The sequence below is a fragment of the Telmatherina bonti genome (assembly GCF_933228915.1).
Source record: "Telmatherina bonti genome assembly, chromosome: 23".
Lineage (NCBI taxonomy): Eukaryota > Metazoa > Chordata > Actinopteri > Atheriniformes > Telmatherinidae > Telmatherina > Telmatherina bonti.
Window position 1 is genome coordinate 6,265,605 of NC_136632.1, and position 18,400 is coordinate 6,284,004.

At 39.7% G+C, this 18,400-nt stretch overlaps 1 protein-coding gene across 1 annotated transcript in view; it reads left to right on the forward strand.

The window, feature by feature from the left end:
- magi2a (membrane associated guanylate kinase, WW and PDZ domain containing 2a) overlaps positions 1–18,400 on the forward strand; it is a gene marked incomplete at its 5' end in the record, with an annotated part of 293,628 nt that overhangs the window by 211,660 nt on the left and 63,568 nt on the right. Inside the window, 2 exons of the mRNA XM_079263001.1 lie at positions 15,011–15,068; positions 16,085–16,206. Of these exons, the coding sequence (XP_079119127.1) occupies positions 15,011–15,068; positions 16,085–16,206 (180 nt within the window). The remainder of the gene's footprint in view (positions 1–15,010; positions 15,069–16,084; positions 16,207–18,400) is intronic.

Sequence of the window (18,400 nt, forward strand, 5' to 3'; positions counted from 1 at the left end):
TAAAAAAAAATTAAAAACAGTTTCATATTTAAAAACACAAACACACGTTACCCACACATGCACACAACCCAACCCTTCCCCTGACCAATAATGCCAAAATAAAAACTAACTTTAGGATTCTGTCATCTGTATCTGCTGTGATGAGATACAGAACGATACATAATTCTGTTTCATTGATGCCAATAAGTTACAAGCTGCCCTCATTGTATTTGGTACCAAACTACTGCTAATAGCTCATGTCATGCTGGGAAATCATGTGACTAGAGGGAGGACATCAACCCCCACCTCCCCTGACAAATCAGCTGAAATAAATGATGAAACACGAGGAAGAACTCTGAGAAAACCCGTCTGAAAGCAGCACATGGTGGTCTGCTGGTATGACTTCTGTGAAGAGTAACAGCAGCTGCAAACTGTTGCCACAGAGATTTTCTACTGTAGCTAACTAACAAATTAGCATCTCTGCTGTTTTATACAGCAAGTAACAGGAAATGATGCGACTCAAACTGGAGGATAAAGTAGCTGCTGGACTACCTGTTCTGTTTCTACACAGGGACAACACACAGGGATTCACAACAAAAATACACAAGGCTAACAAGTTTGTCCCTTTTTGGCTACTGTATTCCAACATGGTGATGCAGCCACCTGTGTACTCATAAATAACGCGACTGTTATTAGACTTCAGTCAAATATGTTTTTATGAAAGCAATGCTTGACTTTTCCTCGTAAAAACACAAATTAGTTGCACATTAAGCGCTGCTCATCATGCAGAGATGCTGCTAGGATTCTTTAGGAATCCTTTTGTTGGTAGAAAAATACAACTTTATGGCTGTTAAACTTTTGTCTGTCCAGTTTTTGTAGCTGCAAATAAATAAACGGGAACTGATGGTTTGTTCAAAGATTAGATTTAAAGATATAAAAATGCTTCTTCAGATCTGAACATCTGAGAACGTTACATCAGGGTCGGATCACCTTCATGAATAAAACATCTAAACAAGACACTCAGATTTAATAAGATGAGTTTGACTGTCTAAAATAACATCCTCTACATCTTAATGATGCTACATTAATGTGGGTGAGATGCATCTGCTGAGTCTAAGAGCAGCAGGCAGCGGGGCGGTTGCTTTCAGAGGGAGGAGGAGCAGCTCCTGTTCTTTTTGGATCTGTTAAGTTCATGTCTTTTGCCTAATTTGACATCTAACGTGTGAAGATTTCTGTCTTTATGATATAAATAACAACAAAAGCCGAAATAAAAACTTTATTCCAAGCTGAGCACAAAAAGTCAGAATAGCTGTAAGGATGGTGCTTCTGTGGGAAGAGCAGAATCAGAACCAGAAGCTTTAACGTCATGGAACCAGTACCCCTGCACCGTGCAGTTACTTCCAGTACAACCAGTCCGATCAGAATCCCCCTGGAACAGTCTCCTGCTGGTGGCCAGTCGTCTCTGAAGAGCTGAGTGCTGTCAGGTGTGTTCCTGTTTGAGGAACGGACTGTTATGGGACTGGTGACCAGTATGAGGACGTACCAAGCTGCTGTGGATCTTCCAGGGTCAGGGTGACTGAGGTCCACGACGTGTAAATGAATAAATAGAAACACTTCACAAAATCTGTTTAGCTATCAATAAATCCCCAAAGGGACCAATCAGGGATTAACAGATACTTAACCAGTTCTTACTGGTGACCACACAGACCAGTCGTTCCCTAATAAGCCTGTGTGGTCTCCAGTAAGTACTGGTTAAGTATCCGTTAGTCCCTGATTTGTTCCTCTTTGGTTTCCCTGATAACTAACCAGTAGGTCCTTATTCATTCCAGTTAGTACTGGTTAATACCCATTAGTTCCTGATCCACCCTGCAGGCGTTCACTGGGAATGAAGCTGTATATAGTAAAGTAAACTGAATAAAGTTTAGAAACCAGTATTTGTGACTTTATCCATGTTACTGTAGGAGAGTTCAACCATCCAAACCACCAAGAAACTCAGAACAAGCGAGAACACCAGCATGTCTGGGGATTGGCTCACATTTTTTGGGGGTAAATATACATTTAAATGTACATTTAGGTGTGTTGCTGATCCCTCAGAAGCAAAAGAAGTAAAGGTGACAAATCAACCATGTATGATGCAACACAATTTGGTTTTATTAAAAACTCGAATTTCCTTTCTTTTTCTGCTAAATCTATATTAACAAACAAAACAAGTGACTTTATTTAGAGATGAAGGTAGAAACGAAGCAAGTTTTATATCTTTATTATGATGCTGCGCTTCACAAAGTCCAAAACAACGTTAAAATTTCAGCGACACAGGAGGGATAATGCCTGTTATTAACAAAACATCCAGTTTTCATCTGTGCAGAAGAACATAATTAAGGAAAATAACAGAGAAAAGTGGCTCTCCTGGGGAACTGCTTCCTTTGTGTTACCTCAGCATCGTTTGTATTGTGCATGAAGAGTGCTGTGTGCAGATCCCCGCTCATATTTGCACAAATGCGACTTCTCGTTTTATCCTTGAATGAAGTAGATGAGCTTTAACTGACGACAGCAGAAAACACTTGATGCATTTTCCTGCTCTGCTTTTAGCATTTAAGACATTTTCAGCAGTTTTCCTGCCATATTTTATCTGTATGAGCTCTAATTGAGTTGAGCTGAATCTGTTTAACCTTAATACATTATTTAATCTAATCAACAGGATCCAAGAGGCTACAGTGAGACATGCTACTTTACATAATTATGCTTTTTTAACATCTAACAAAAGGGTCTTACAAAATAGCACTTTGTCTGACCTGAGAGTGGCAGAGAGATGGTTTAGTAATTCTGCAGGTGGGAAGTGAAAGAGACTTGTCTGTCTCATGGCGAATAAACCAGAACTTTGTAGGGAACGAGGAGAAAGTGGCAGGTCACAGTTCGGTACGTCTCTCCCTGCATCTGGAATGTCGTGATAAGCTGCAAGCTTGTGAATTCAGGTTTTTTTCCTTCCTATTCTGCCTCCTAACGGTTGTCTGCTCGCTCCGAGTCGGAGACCTTGGAGACTTTGCAGTCATGCGAATGCAAAGATGTTTGTTCTCTGTAGTCTGTTATTACACGGGTTTCTTTTAGAAGTAACAAGCTGTGGAAAAGTCGTCGCTTGTGAAAGAATAATAAACAGAATAATGAAGTTTAGCTTGTGCAGATTTCTCACTAATTCATCTGATGAACCGGCAGCTGCGAGTACCTCTAGAGTTTAAGTAGTATGCAAGTCCAAGAGGGGAAAGTAATGGTAAACCCTAAGTTAGGCGACTAATTGTGAGATTTTGAGCCGGAATAGTGACCATCAGTCTGAAAGAGTTGTCTTAATTTACAGCTTTGGCAACAATCTGCTCAGAATGTCTAAAATCATCTAAAGTTAAAATCTGAACTGCAGCAACATCTGCTTAATGGTCCAAATACCAATAAGTAAGCAACGTTAACCCTTTCAATCCAAGCTTTTTTTTTTAATATTTGGTTTGCTTTTTATGTAGAAAGCCTGTAGACGTCACAACCAACACGGTCTATCAGGTCTTGACTTTCAGGAGAAAAAATGTTGGCTGTGAAACAAACAGAAACTATTCAGATTTGTACATGTTTTCCTCATTTACACTTGTTTCTGCTACTGTTTACCTGCTATCCTCACAGAACCAACTCAACTTAGCTGCTTTTTTGACCCTACTTTATGTTAAAAACATCTTGGTTTGATTCCAGCCACAGAGGACCATGGTTTTTCTTCTTTTCAGACACAAGTAGAACTTTCTGCTCACTTGTTGAACTTTAGCTGCTCTTGATTGGACACCAGTCCCAATTTAAGCTCTCTGATTGGTAAGTTTGACAGGAAGTGGTTTGATCCTGTCTTTCCAACATAGTAGTGATGTGAAACTTTTTTATGATAAAAATGTGATTAAAAAATGGTGTTATCATGCATCACTGGAGTCTGTGAATAAAAGCTACATCATGTGGCTGCATTATAAACCTCTTGGACGGGATCTAAATGTGTGGAAAACTTCCATAGATCCCCTAAAGAGTGAACTATCCGTCACAATTTAGCTCACAGTTACACGCTGCCGCTCCTGAGAAGCTGATGATGACATAAGCAGTGGTGTCCTGCAGGGTTTTAAGGGTTAAACAAGTGTCAGACAGGATGATGGATCATCTTCTTCTCTGGAAACCAGAAGTCCGGCTCTGATGTGGACGTTACTCCCCGTAGCTGCAGACCGAACAACAGATTTCACTCTTTTCCCTGCGTTTGTTGATTAATTTGTTTTCCTTGGCACAAAATCAGCACACCTCCTGATGAAAGGAGGAGAATTAGTCAGCAGCCTCCACACAACAAATCCTCCCTCCTGCTGTTCCGGTATAAAAGGGCCTTTTTTCCTCAGCCCCACGTCCTCTCCAGTGAAGCACAGGATGGTAAACCGGCTCTCAGGTGGGGCTCTCTCTGCCTCTTCATGTTTACCTCTCAGCTAACCCAACAAGAGTGACTCAATATTGAGTCTGGCTGGATCAATGAGCATCCTTCTTTCAATGTGATTATCATGAAAAAACTGAGGAATTCCTTCCTTGTAACTCGGACAGGCACCTTAGTTTATTAGTTCTAGGTTATACACAGAAAAGGAGCTTTTAAAGTATCAGTTTTGAGACACAATCTGTAGTTTTAGCTCCGGTTTTAGTCCCATGTGGCACCCCCTGAGAAAGTAAAGACAGATCAGAGGGTAAAGAGACAAGCCTCAATCAGCAGGGATGGACAAACTTCACCTCTAACTTGGGATTATCTTAAACTAAGTGGCTTCGTTTACCTGCAAGCAGCACCTGTTTATGTTGTGATGCAGGCAGGAGCTGAAGTCGCTGGAGGTCTGGCTATACTGATGTTTAGAAAGTCTGTCTCTGCTGTAAAGAAATTAAACATAATTCAGTTTATCCAGCAGGAAACTGAAGATATGCAGTAGTTTTCATTATGTCTGTTAGGGCAAAAGGAATCCTGCATTGTTTAGTTTACTCACAATAAAATGAGACTTAATGTTGACTCAGACCGTCCACCTGCTGCACCAGAGCCGCTGCTTTTCAGCAACAGATGCCTTGTTAAACAAAGAAGGTTTTGATTGAAGGAAATAAATTCTTATTTGTTTGAAAGTCACGGAAAGGAAAGTCTTACGAGCTTCGACATCTGAGCTCGTCTGATAAATAAGTTACAGAGTGGAGTCACATGGTGCAGATTACAAAAACACACCAGAGGTCAGTTACTGAAGAGAGAAATCAAACTAGCAGCACTCGGACCGCTGTAAAGCCGTTGCTATTGTATGTTTTTTTTAATACCAAAGACGGCAGGCTTTGTGTTCGTGGTGGAAGCTCTAACGGCTAAATTATCCCTATTTCTCCCCCATAGTAAAGAATCTTTTAAGGAACTCCTGACAAAGGGCTGCAGAGTCCAGTCTACTCTAATCCCTCGTTCCTTATTCTATTTCTGATATTTCCTGAAAATATGATTTAAATATGTCCAGAGTTGTGTTGCTGACAGGCAGACATAGAAACCAACGGCACCAAACACATAATAACAAGAAGAGAAATCCTGTTTTATAAGGGCCAGGTAATCCAGAAAGAGACAGATATTCTCACGATCTTAAACTAATGACAAAAAGTAAAACATACAAACACAAAATGAAGAAAGCTGGTTTACATATGATAAATGAAAATAAAAGAAACAAAGAGGCAAAATGATCCAAACACAAATATTCTGAAAGACGAAGAGACTAAAGAGCAGGTAGGGAGATGTACGTTTAAACAAACCCACAAAATTATGAAACACCTAAGAATAATTACAAATTTCCCTCATTTGATTAATAAAAAAAAAATCATTATAGCTATAATTATTATTGTGATTATTATTATGATGATGATTATTATTAATGTGTTCCTATTTTTTTTTTTAAAAAGGCCAAAATATTTTAAAGGGTTTTTCTTATAAGGAATTTGTCTTGACCTAAAAGATCTACCAAATAACAACAACGATGATGATGATGATGATGACAAATACATGTTAAGAAAAAGTGATTTAAAATGTTTTGTGAGTGTAAACATGGTCACAATAATAAAAAATATATCATTATTATTATTCTTACTGTGTAATATAGCATATAGTGTACGTTAGTGTAAAAGATTTTTATTGGAACAAAATTGAGTCATAAAATTATTTAAAATTAAATTAAAGATAACTAAACTTGTTAAAATATCTGTATTTTAGTTGTGTAAAGATTTTTACCTGAAAATAAATTATTTATATCAAATTTATCATATGGATACATCATTATTAAAGCTTCCTGTCAGCTGTTTATTATTATTATTATTATTATTATTATTATTATTATTATTATTATTATTATTATCATAAATATCAATATTATTCTCAATCCTGCTCATAAAAATCATGAACAATATGAAAGGATGCGCTTATTTCTTCACATTTTATTTACATAGCAAGCAAATGTAAGGTCTACAAACAAACATGTTTGTAAAAGGTTGCTTGTTTCTGACCACTCCAGGTGTCTGCTGCAGGATGAACCCGGATTTTATCATCTGAAATTATTTAATCCTGATGTATAAGTTTTCATACAGGAGAAGCTGTAATGATGATGCACTAGCGGCATCGTGGTTTCTCCATCCAGAAGCTGAACATGGGTAAATATGGAATAATGATGTAAATGTCCAACATGCCCTTCATGTTGCAGCATCTCTTCTCTTCCTCCTGGCTGCCATTGTTTCTGTATTCATTCTTGTCTCTGTGGTGCAGAAGAGTCTGATGCTTCTCTGATGGTGTGAAGTGATCTATAATAACCCAAGCTTCAAGTCTCTGGACTCCAGATGACATTTCAGGTGACATTTTAGGGGCTTTTTAGCTTAACTCTGAGCTTGGACAGTGCTAACAAATAATGGCATCTCTTGTAAATTTCATTGGATTGTGAAGTCATTTGTAAGCTCTAAAATCAGCACATCCGTCGCTGATTGTTGGCCTGAGAAAACTTTTATTAATCAGTGGAGAGGAGTTTTCCTCTTGAATGTGGTCTGCATTCAAAGGTAGCTTGATAAATGACACTGTGCACAGCATTATGCAGCGGAAAAGGACTTTCATTTTTGGTGGCTAAAAAAGCTCCAGGCACCGAAAGTTATTCAGTCCAACCTGTTTGCTTTTCAAAAGGTACCAGACATGAAGAAAATGGAATAGAAAAGAAAATAGCAGCGACATGTGGGCAAAACCCTGCAGAATGTGAGGGCTGTGTGCTTTGCTGCCCTCTTTCTAAGTCCAAATATGAAAAATCTGGATAAAATATTCATATTTTAAGCATGAAATATGTTTTTCTGAGAGTCCATATATCAAAATGTAAGATGAGAGGATACTTTTAGGAGAGGAGAAGAAGAAAAAGGGGTGGAATAAGGTGATGCAGAGAGGGAGAGGGTTATTATTGAGTGGTGGAGATGACAGGATGCCTCCTGCTGGCAGAATGAAGGCCTCCTCCTGTGGCCGCAGCTCGGATGGTTTGCATGACTAGAAGCCATAAACAGTTTTCCAATTGCTCCGAGGCTCCATCACAACAACTACAAGCTGAAAATTCCTCACCGTTTTGACTTTCCTGTTCCCATGCGGCATGGCGGTGATAAGCAGAGCTGCTTTTATAAAGCATTCACACACACTTTCTGTCTCGGGGAGTCCGACAGCACTCAGTGGAGCAAGACAACAGAGAGCGAGTAAAGACCATCCTGCTGCTGCATGCTCAGCTTTTAGCAGGATGCTGCTCACTGAGAGGAAAATGCACTTCAGTGTGTATGTGTGTGTGTGTGAGTGATGTTCAAACACAACGTAAACCTCTCAAAGAGAACGAGTGTAAACTTGAAACATTGGCTAAAAGTAACACTTTCAGGAGTAATGAAGTGAAATGGCAGAAAAATGAAGAGAGATTCTAATAAATCTATTTTCAAAGGTTATCACATGATAATTAAAAGAGAATAAATCCTTTTAAGATTTTATTCTAGTTACCTCTAAAAGCCAAAGAAAAGAAACTTTACAATCGCAATTCTGTCATTACTCATCAATTTAACATTTTCATTTTAGGACAGCCGAAGTACAACTTGTTCTTGTAAAGCATCACAACTCAGAGGCTAATTCAACATCCATGTTGTGTCCTGTCTCTTCTCCAAGTTCTCTCCAGCCAGTAAAAGTCCTTCTTTCTTTTCTTCACTCCCACCAATGATATCTTTTGTTCCTGCAGGTTTTAGATCTTTTCCTGGCACAACACACCTGATTACAGCCTGTTATCTCCATTTCATTAGAAGCAGGTGTGTTGTTGCAGGGAAGCATGTAAAACCTGCAGGACAGTAAATCCTTCCTTTGGGGTTCTCGAAGGGTTGAGTTTGACTCACCAAGATCTGTGGGAAGGAATCGACACTTCCTGTGTGACTCCACACTGAGAACAACGGACGCGGCGCCAAGTTTGAATACATCATGGATTTTTTTTCTCAGAGGCACATGTGCACCATTTTCCTCCTTTCTTTCTGTCACACCTTTGTCGTTTTAATTCAAGGAAGGCGTCACGCTGCTATACATCACACTCTATAATACATTGGATCACTGGATTTATCTATGGATACACTGATGTTTCAGGACGGAAACATCCTGGCGGAGGAGGAACAGTGGATGAGGGTAATATGGTCATGTTTGTGTACTCTCATCAGGACTCAAGCTGCAGTTTTGAATGTGTTGGAGGCTCCGCCAGCTCTCGTTGGGGATCCAAATGAGAAATGAGTTGCATTAGTTCAGTCTAAAGGAGATGAATGGATGAATGTTTATTTCTAACAGGTCCAGATATTACGTAGAATAGTTACACATTCAAAAATCACAAAAAAGCAAAAGCACAAACAAACCTTTCTACATCGGTGAGGGAGCGAATGAGGCGGAGCTTGGAAATGGTAGAATGAGGCCTTGCAGAGGTGTTTGATATGGAAATGGAAGGTGAGACCATTTTTACACCTGTATTTGTGACTGCTGGTGAGAGAGGAATATGAGAGAGAGAGGCTGATACTGATTATTAGTGATAATTTGGTCTGATGAAGAGTGGCGACCAGGAAGGCTTCAGCTGTGGAGCTGATGAGTTGGAGGAAATTGTGCTCCATCCAAACCTTTATCTTGTCCAGACAGATGGCGAGCTGTGACGGGAATTACAGTGATGAGGAGTGGGTAGAGTTGCAGCTGTGGCTTTGACATAGAGCTGAGTGTCATCAGCATAGCAGGGAACAGAAAAATTACAGCTATTACTTTTCTATCCAGGAAGTACTCAAATGCTGTACAGTACAAGTAAACACAAAAATGTACTCCAGTTGAAGTACAACATTCACCTTTTAACTTGATTAAAAACGAGTACTTGACTTTAAATATACGTAAAAGTACTGGGAATGTGTTGGCTAATGCAGTTGTCTACAATATCATTCAGTGTGCTGACTGGATATATATTTTAACACATCAATATTATGGGCTGGGTCATTTTAATCATTGATGATGCTACTGGGAACATTGGAAAATAATCAGTAAATGTAAGAATATTGTTATTATTGAGTTTTTTAAAGTAAATGACCAACAGAGTGAAAAGCTATTACAGGTACGTATTGTCAAGTACATTATGTACATTATTGTCAAGAGGAAGATGAAAGACACCAGACCCAACAATGTAGATGACCTGAAGGCTGCTATCAAAGCAACCTGGGCTTCCATTACACGCTGATGGCTTCCATTGCCACGAAGCATTGATGCAGTAATTCATGCAAAAGGAGGCCCAACCAAGTACTGAGTGCATGGAAATGAACATACTTTTCAGAAGCCTGACATTTGTTTAAAATATCCTTTTTTTCATTGATCTTATGCAATATTCTAATTTTCTGAGACATTGCATTTTGGGTTTTCATTATCTATAAGCCACAATCATCAAAGTTTCAAGAAATAAATGTTTGAAATGTTTCACTCTATGTGTAATGAACCTATATAAAATATGGGTTTCACATTCTGAAATGACTGACAAAAAATCTTGAACTTTTTCATAATATTCTAATTTTCTGAGATGTACCTGTAAACATTTTCCGGGTTACTATACAACTACTTACCAAAACGATAAAAGAGACTAAAGACAATTCAGTTATATGAGCTTATTGTCCTATCACGGCTTCTGATGAGAAAAATAGTCCTTCTAGCAAACAGAAAAAGGCTCAAAGCAAAAAATCACAGTGATTGACCAGAAATTTATTGCAACCATTAAGAGTGATTTTTTATCTCCATTCGATGGAAAAGGGGCCTTTGGCCTCAGTACCAGGCAGCTGCTGTAACTACCCCACCTTCAGATCCAGGTTGAGTCTCTGCTAATCATCTACAACCATTAAAAAAGTTTAAACATTGTTTGATCCAATAATCTGATTCTTTTACCTATATTTTCCTCCATTTTCCCTAAATTTTATCATTCAGCTGACAAGACGGAAGAGTCCAGTTGCTTTCCCCTTCATGCTGAAAGCAGAAGCATTTCAGCCTTCCTGCCGTGTTTTTGTAGACATTTTAATAGAATAGCCTCCCATTAGAAGACAGCTAACTGCATGACATCCCTTTGATCTCATGCATTTGTGTGTGTCTGTGTGTGCGTATGTAAGCTAAGTTATATAAACTGCATGTATGTGCACATGTGTGTACCACCCCGTAAAGGTGAGAACATGAAACACTCTTTCATATTTAATGAGTGGAGATGGGCTTAAAAATGTCGCAGTGTTCACACTTACTCCCGTGGGTTGTCAACTTGCTTGCAGCTCTGTTATATCACTCATAACAGTGTGTGTGTGTGTGTGTGTGTGTGTGTGTGTGTGTGTGTGTGTGTGTGTGTGTGTGTGTGTGTTTGTGTGTGTGTGTGTTTGGCACATATGCATTATAGTGAGTGCAGGCAAAAATAGTGCATCCTACTGAAACTTTAATTACTTTGTATTGAGGGGATGGAGACAGGGGTAGAGGGAAGCATGTGGTACGTGCACACGGCGTTGTTTCTGTATTTTTTCCTACTGCAGTGGAGGGAAACGTGGAGTGAGGCTCCAGACGTGGCCAAAAAGTGACATTAAACACATGCAATGACCACACTGTGTTATTTTTGTCCCTGTGTGTTCCTGTTTGCATCTTTCTCACAGGCTGCATCATCTTAGAGAGCTTGAGCTCCTTTAGTTCTGCCTCTGGTTGCTTCCCTTTCTAATTAGGAAGCATTTTCTCTGCTGTTACCTCTGCTTTCATCCTGATTAACTTTGCATCGTCACTAATCAGAGCCGGTCCTATTCTGAGCTGTGCTGCTGCTCTGGAACTCACAGTCCCACAGCTTCATGCTACACACAGCAGAGCTTCTCATACAATACACCCAACTAAAGATTTGAAAACATGCACTTTGCATGTGGGAATTTGCTTCAGATGCTAATTTGTTATATCCTGGAAAGCAATCAGGGAACTCCTTATCATTTTTAGAGCTGTGTTCTGGAAAGAGATCAGCTTTTAGCATCCTGTCCAGATGTCCAATCAGAGTCCCAGTTTACTGGGAGATTGGCTGCTATTATGAGTAAAAGCAGCATTCGTCAGGTATTTCAGCAGAGAAGTGGGTGGATGGAGCACAATAATTCTAAAACTCAGAGGTGTTGGAGGGTTATATTATATATTAAGTGTAGAATTATAGTGTTCTTGATCCCAGCATTAGACTGGATTTCTGTTCAATCTGTCATCAGTTGTTAAAAAAATCATTTTAAACTTACAATAACAACGTTAAATGTACCAAAGATGGCGCGTAAGCCTCTAAATACACATCCCTGATTTACAGATTCCCTCTTTATTTTGTAAAAAGATAACATGAGGTATGTAAACTTTACTCCTAAACAGCATCTTTTTGTGTATAAAGTGGAATCATAAACGAATGTCCCCAATAAACAAAGAATTCCTTATTCAAGTATAGATTAGTATATATGGCAGCAATGCTCAATATTGTCACACGGTACTTTATGGATAGAGTCCAGTTTTATCAGATTTATTTACTCGGTTATTTTCTAAGTTCAGTTCAGGGTCTCAGGGAGGCCGATCCCAGCAGTTAGCAGGCCAGCGATGGAGTACAGCCTGGACAGAGCGCTACTCTGTCGCAGTCCATCAGATTCAGTCTATTTCATATAACAGCCTTTTATTAAAACAGTTTTTCTTTCTGAAGAAACAATGCATTGAATCTTCTCTTTCATTTCAACCGCCGTTCAGACCATGAACACAGTGGAGAGGAAAACCTGTTCTCAACGGTAAAAACAACCATTCAGGGAGAATGCCCATCTGCTACGACTGGTTGAGGGTAGAGAAGACGGTCAAAAGGGCTCAAAAAGAACCATAACTGTAAGCCAGGGACTCTTCCTGTTTTTATTGCAGGATGGATTTATATCATAGAATATAAACATACAGCTCTGGAAATAAATCTGTTCAGATTTGTGTTGGGTAACTTTCTACAACTCTTTCTGCTCAGCTTTGCGTGGTGGTTTTTTTTTTACCATCCGTCTTCCATTTCATATCATTCTAGAGGTTTCCAGCAGGGTTCAGAACTGGAGATCAAGCTGCCATGATGGGCTCTTGACGTGGTGATTCTCCATCTCAGGCTGCGTGGCACGTTGTCCTGCTGGCAACTTCTGAGTTGAGGAGTACGCTTTTAGCATTATATTGTTGCTTTATGAGACATATGTGCCTCATGTCAGCCCCGCTGATCATCACTGATCCTCATTTATATTTAACAGTCAGTGTGAGACGCTGTGGCTTGTAGGCATCTCCACGTCTCCATCTCACCAGAAACACGAGAAGACGTTGGGCAAGCAAGACTTTACTCTTGTCTCCTAGCTGAGCTTTTTGCGTGACTCCGTTCCCGCCTGGAGGAGGTGTTTGCAGCTGTTCTCGCCGTGCACTTCAGTATGCCACTGTGTTAGACGGTCATTTGAAGTCGATTCTTGAGTGTTTCAGTTCAAAGGTTGTTTTTATCTTCTGCCAGGCTGGAGTTTCCTTGTCTTCATGAAGCAGAGAGAGAAATGCCCTTGCTTGGTAATAGCAGTGGTGTCCTTTTTTCATTCAGAGCTGTACGGTTTGGGTGGTTAGGTTTAGGCTCGCAGAGTCCTGCACTAGACACACACACAGCTAGCTGTAGCCTGGTGCTGCTAGTAGACCTTTCTCTGCCTTCTTCTGTGTGGATGCAGGTTGTCTCTGCGGTGGACTGCCTGGTGCTGCGTTTCCATTACATTTCTTCACAAAATAAAGGCGATATCTCTAAGTTTCTCTAAGTTTGCTGGTGTTTCCATTTAACAGTGTTTAGCGCATTAGCTTCAAGTCTCGTAAAATATCATTCCTCTCACGAGATTTCACAAGAATTGCAGCCTATGCAGGGTAGCCACGTTGCGTTATTTTAGGGTTTTTGAAGCTTTTCTCCCTCATTTTCATTTTCTCCTCACACCTACTTTCCCAGAAATAACCCCCACATGACATCCAGGGACACATAAATGCAAAAAAAGTATCTCCATTACACTTTTGCAAAATGTTCTAGATCAAAACGTCTGAAAAACTACCTAGTAAGAGTATAAAAACGTTTTAGCAATGTTTTTCTAAATGCACAGGAGTTGTTTCCATTAGCATTTTTTTATTGTTTAGGTTTTTGTGCAGTTCTAGGTGTAATGGAAACGCACCTTCATGCTCCATGGTGCCCACTGTTGGCCCAGGAGTTGGGGTCCTGCTTGTCTGCTTCTGATCCCTGGAGAGGACAGGGTTTCATTCGTCTTTAAACACATTCTGGATCATTTACACATACCTGCTTAGTAACACAGATACTCACACAGTTCCTGTGTGAGTATCTGAGTATACATGTTGTATCTATCATGTTATTTGTTTCATAAATGTGTCTTCCTGTAGGTGCTCCTGATGATTGTCTACTTTCCTTCATCATCTCTGATACATGTAATCTGTTCGCTGGCGGGTAATGTTGTGGCCTCATCGGCTGCTATTTTTCTTGAATCAGGTTTCAGACACTGCTGCCGACCTTCTTGTCCCGGTCTGAAGTAATAAACGTAAATCCTCAGAGCAGCAGGCAACACACCAGCAGGTGGTGTCACGATGGCTTCGATCACTTTTTACCTGAACATCAGTCTTTCTGAGAGTCTCTGTCTTCACCTACTAATGAGCCTAGTTAAGCTGCTGCTGTCTCTGCTGACGCTGGGATGACTGGTAAATAAATGACCTGAGAGAACATCTTACATTTCCTCACTGGTTTTCTGTTTTAGCCCAAAGCTTGACCAAAACTTTCCTTGCTTTGTTTGATACTATGAGGAAAAAGATCTGTTTAACATCCAGAGTCTTGATGGGTTTGTTTTATTTGCAGACATGAATATGCCCGCAAGCTTCTTGCTATAGAGTATGCCTGTAGTGTGTTAATAAACTCCCTCTCATGCACCATTTATTCCTGGTGGCTTCCTTCAGTCCTGAGCTTGTAATATTTTGAGGCAAACTGTAAAACACCGTCAGAAATACGAAGCCGCTGATACCTTGATGGTTCAACTCCCTCTGGGGTTGAGCTTGTCCGAGACGGGGCTGTAAATCTTTGCAAAGTTCCCACATCAAAACACAATGTTTACAGCCTGGAGAAGATGGAGGGCATAAATATTTCACTCATTTATATTCAGCCACTATCAATTTTTGGTGGGAAGCTTGTAACTTTGTCTTGCAGAGGGATGCGTTTGATGCACAACAATAAAGAGCCGATAGCCTCTTCAGATCAATCAATCTGACAAGTTGCTGAGAAAACACTTTTTTATCCGTCTTCCATCACCTTGCCGCCATTTTTTTGTAATTTTTTTCATTTTCAGGCTTGATCGATATGCTTCTGTGAGTTTATTGAATAAACAAGCTTTTAATTACCGTCATCTCTCTGCTCTTGTCTTTTTTTTCTCCTCTATCTTGCAGAGCTTCCATATGGCTGGGAGAAAATCGACGACCCCATTTATGGCAGCTACTATGTTGAGTAAGTTTGGTGCATCTTTAATGTGCAGCTGCTTGCTTTGGACTTCCAGTGCAGCTTGCTGCTGCGGCCGCGTTAATCATATTTATTAGAAACAGTCCGGCTGTGTGTCTGAGAGGGACTTGCTCCTCGTTTGTTGGAAAGTTTATTAGGCTGTGTGTTTTTATCAATATCTCTATTACCCGCTCACTCCAGCTCTCAGAGTGCATGTATATAACTCCTTCTGTACCCACCCATGTGTGTCTGCTGCAGTGGTCTCTGCTCCCTGTTGAACTGCACGTCCCCTCCCTGTTCAGGCTTTTTGTTTTGCTGCTTGCTCTCCACTCTGAGGTGCAGGAACAGGGCCTGGTTATTTTTAGACGGGTTGGGGAAGTTATTAGGCTCCACTTTTCTTTAAAAAAACCTGCAGAATGACGCCTCATGCACTGCACCCCCTCCTCCAGACAGTTGGTCTTGCTCTGTCGTCCTGTGCATCTAAAATAAATTACCAAACCTTAAAGCTGTTTAGAATATATATATAAACATATATGTATTGAAGCTGACTGGTAATTAGCACTTTGATGCTGGAGGTTTTATTAAAAGATAAAGGAGGAGAGAAAACTGCATGTCGGTGTACAATAGTCTCACAGTGCGAGGGAAGTATGAAATGATGACTAATTATTTCACACTGGCCAATGACACTATGTGTCGTCCCTTTCTTTCACCCTCCTTACAAACTAGATTAAGAACAACGTGGGATTTCGAAGGAAACCACAGTTGTGTGTGCACGTTTCCTCCCAGTCGCTGATTCCCGTCGTGGCTGATTTGAAGTTGAATTAACGCCGGTTCTTTTTTAACTCCGTTAAATCGTGCTGCAGCTGTTACATAATCAGGGGACCAGCCATTTAATTAATCATCACAGCAATATCTGCTGCAGCGCCAGGTTTATTAGAGCTGATCTGCCAGAAACAGAGGCTGGGTTAAGCGTAGCAGGGTACAGTGATATCTGAAATCTCTTCTTCTTCTTCGTATCGTCATAGTCATATAAATAGAAGGACCCAGTTTGAGAACCCAGTCCTGGAGGCAAAGAGGAGAGTCCAGCAGCAGCAGCAGATGCAAAGCCAGGGTCTTTCCTCCCTGCCCCTTCCCACCATCTACAGAGGTAAGACCACCAGGCTCATCACCTCCATCTACATGTAAGATAACACACAATAAAACGTCATTAGCTGTTTAAACATTATGAAGGTTTGTTTTGTTGGATTTTATTTACTGTCACCAATAAATGGGATGTAAGTAATATCACTAAATCTTTTAATTCCTTTTTTAAAAAGTTTATTCTCTTAAATGCAGACGGAAAATAAGCTGAATCTTTTAGTGTTCAGATAATAAAACATGACGGCTTTAAATTGTACCAATATTAAAGATGCGACCAGGTGAAGCATTTAAGACCAATAAGTAGCTTCTCCAAATAAAAGAATACTTGATCACAATTTTTATAAACTTTTTGTGGTTTTTAATATTCCAACTCAGATCACAGTACGGGTCAGAAAGGTCAGCACCTCCAGTATCAGCACTGCTAGAAACATTTCAGCCTGTAACACAAATTATTTGAACTGGTGTGAAGTATTCATGGACAATTTTAACTTTTTTATAAAGTGCTTTTAAAACTACTAGAAGTTTGGCAGATTCTAGCACTTTGATGCAGCTAACCGGCTAATTTAGCATCTGTCTTCATCCTGTCTCTTCTCTGAGATCTCCCCATCCAGTGAAAGTCGGTCTCATGTTTACTCTTGTCTGATGCCTTACTCTGTTACTTTCTCTTTCTTTTCTTCTCTTCCTCTAAATATTCCATCTTCAATGAATCAGCCATGGTGTGTCTTCAAAATGGCCGTTGTGTTGATGTCTAGTTCAATGTGATGAAATGTTGGAGTTACATAATTAACACAGCCGTGCCGTCAACGTGAGCCAGACACAGTTTTCAAGTCAGAGAGTTATGTAGTCGTAGTAGTTATGTTATGTAGTAGTTATGTTAATAGAACTAAACTTGGTAAGTAAATTACTTTTTACACAAATGTACCGATTGCATGTCTGTCTGAGTCCAAGCCTTTTCAGTTGGTGGAAGCTGCTAATGCTAACTAGCTTCTAAACGTTTGACAGTTTTTCTCTGTTAATTGCTGAACACTGCGTCTCTCTCGTAGCACGTGCACGAGGGATGTTGTAAACAGAGCAGCATGGCCACTGATGGAAAAGCTGGGGATTTAGGTGGAGAAAAAAAAGTTATTTACCTGAAACTGAAACAGTAAATTCACTGGAAGATCTGAGTTTCTTCTGGAGAATTGTGCACCAGTATGAGACGTGCGCGTCCCGTCAAGTGGGAGGAGTGGATACGGGAGAGTAGGAGTGTTTCTCACTGGGAAAATCTGTTAAAGCCGGGATTTACAGACTAAACTGCTCTCTTCACTCATGGTTCAAATCTGGGCAGAATCAGATGTAGCTTGTTTCAGCCACATCAGTCGTGAGATGTGGCTCATAGGCAGGGAAGAGAAATGACTTAATTTTAATGAATTAAATTAATTCAATTTAATTTAATTTGAATTAATTAAAATGACAAAAAACAAAAAATAAACAGGATGGAAAAGTTGCATCAACATGCAAAAATAGAACTTTTTTTGTTAGATTGATTGTTTTTAACTTTCACTGCAGCAACAATGTACACGTATGTTGCTCGATGTGTCTTCTGTGTGTCACTGACTAATTTTATTGAGAAGAAAATGCCTTTCCAAACCTGCAGAAGCAAAAACTGAGTCTAAGCGGGCAGAAATGTAGCCGGACCAGTCGCCTGACTGGTACCAGTCGCATCACACAAGAAAGTCCCACAAACAGTAACTCAGTCTGGATGTTAGAATGTGAAGTGCAAATATGTCATTTTTTATTCTGAGACAAAATAATATAAAATTTAATTAAATAGATGCTTATTAACTAAACACTTTATTGGTCTTCTGTATTCAGGTGTGTATTATAACAAGCCGAGGAGGAAAGACATCAGCAGAGATGTTAGAGAAGCTAATCAGTCTAAAAACATGTCCATATTTTTACACTGAGAAAGATGACTCACAAATGCAAAATCCCACACCAACTTCATTTATAAAGTGCTTTAACAGAGCTGAACCAAAGTGCTGCACATAAGTAAAAATACAAATAAAACAGACAAAAACATCTAAAAAAAAACCAACTAAAAACAAACACAATAAGAGCAGGTAAAACAAATTAGGTCAAATGATGGCAGTAAATACTGCTGAGGTTGGAAACCATTTAAGAAAAGATCCTTAACCTTCCCAGAAGTTCAGCCCAAAGTC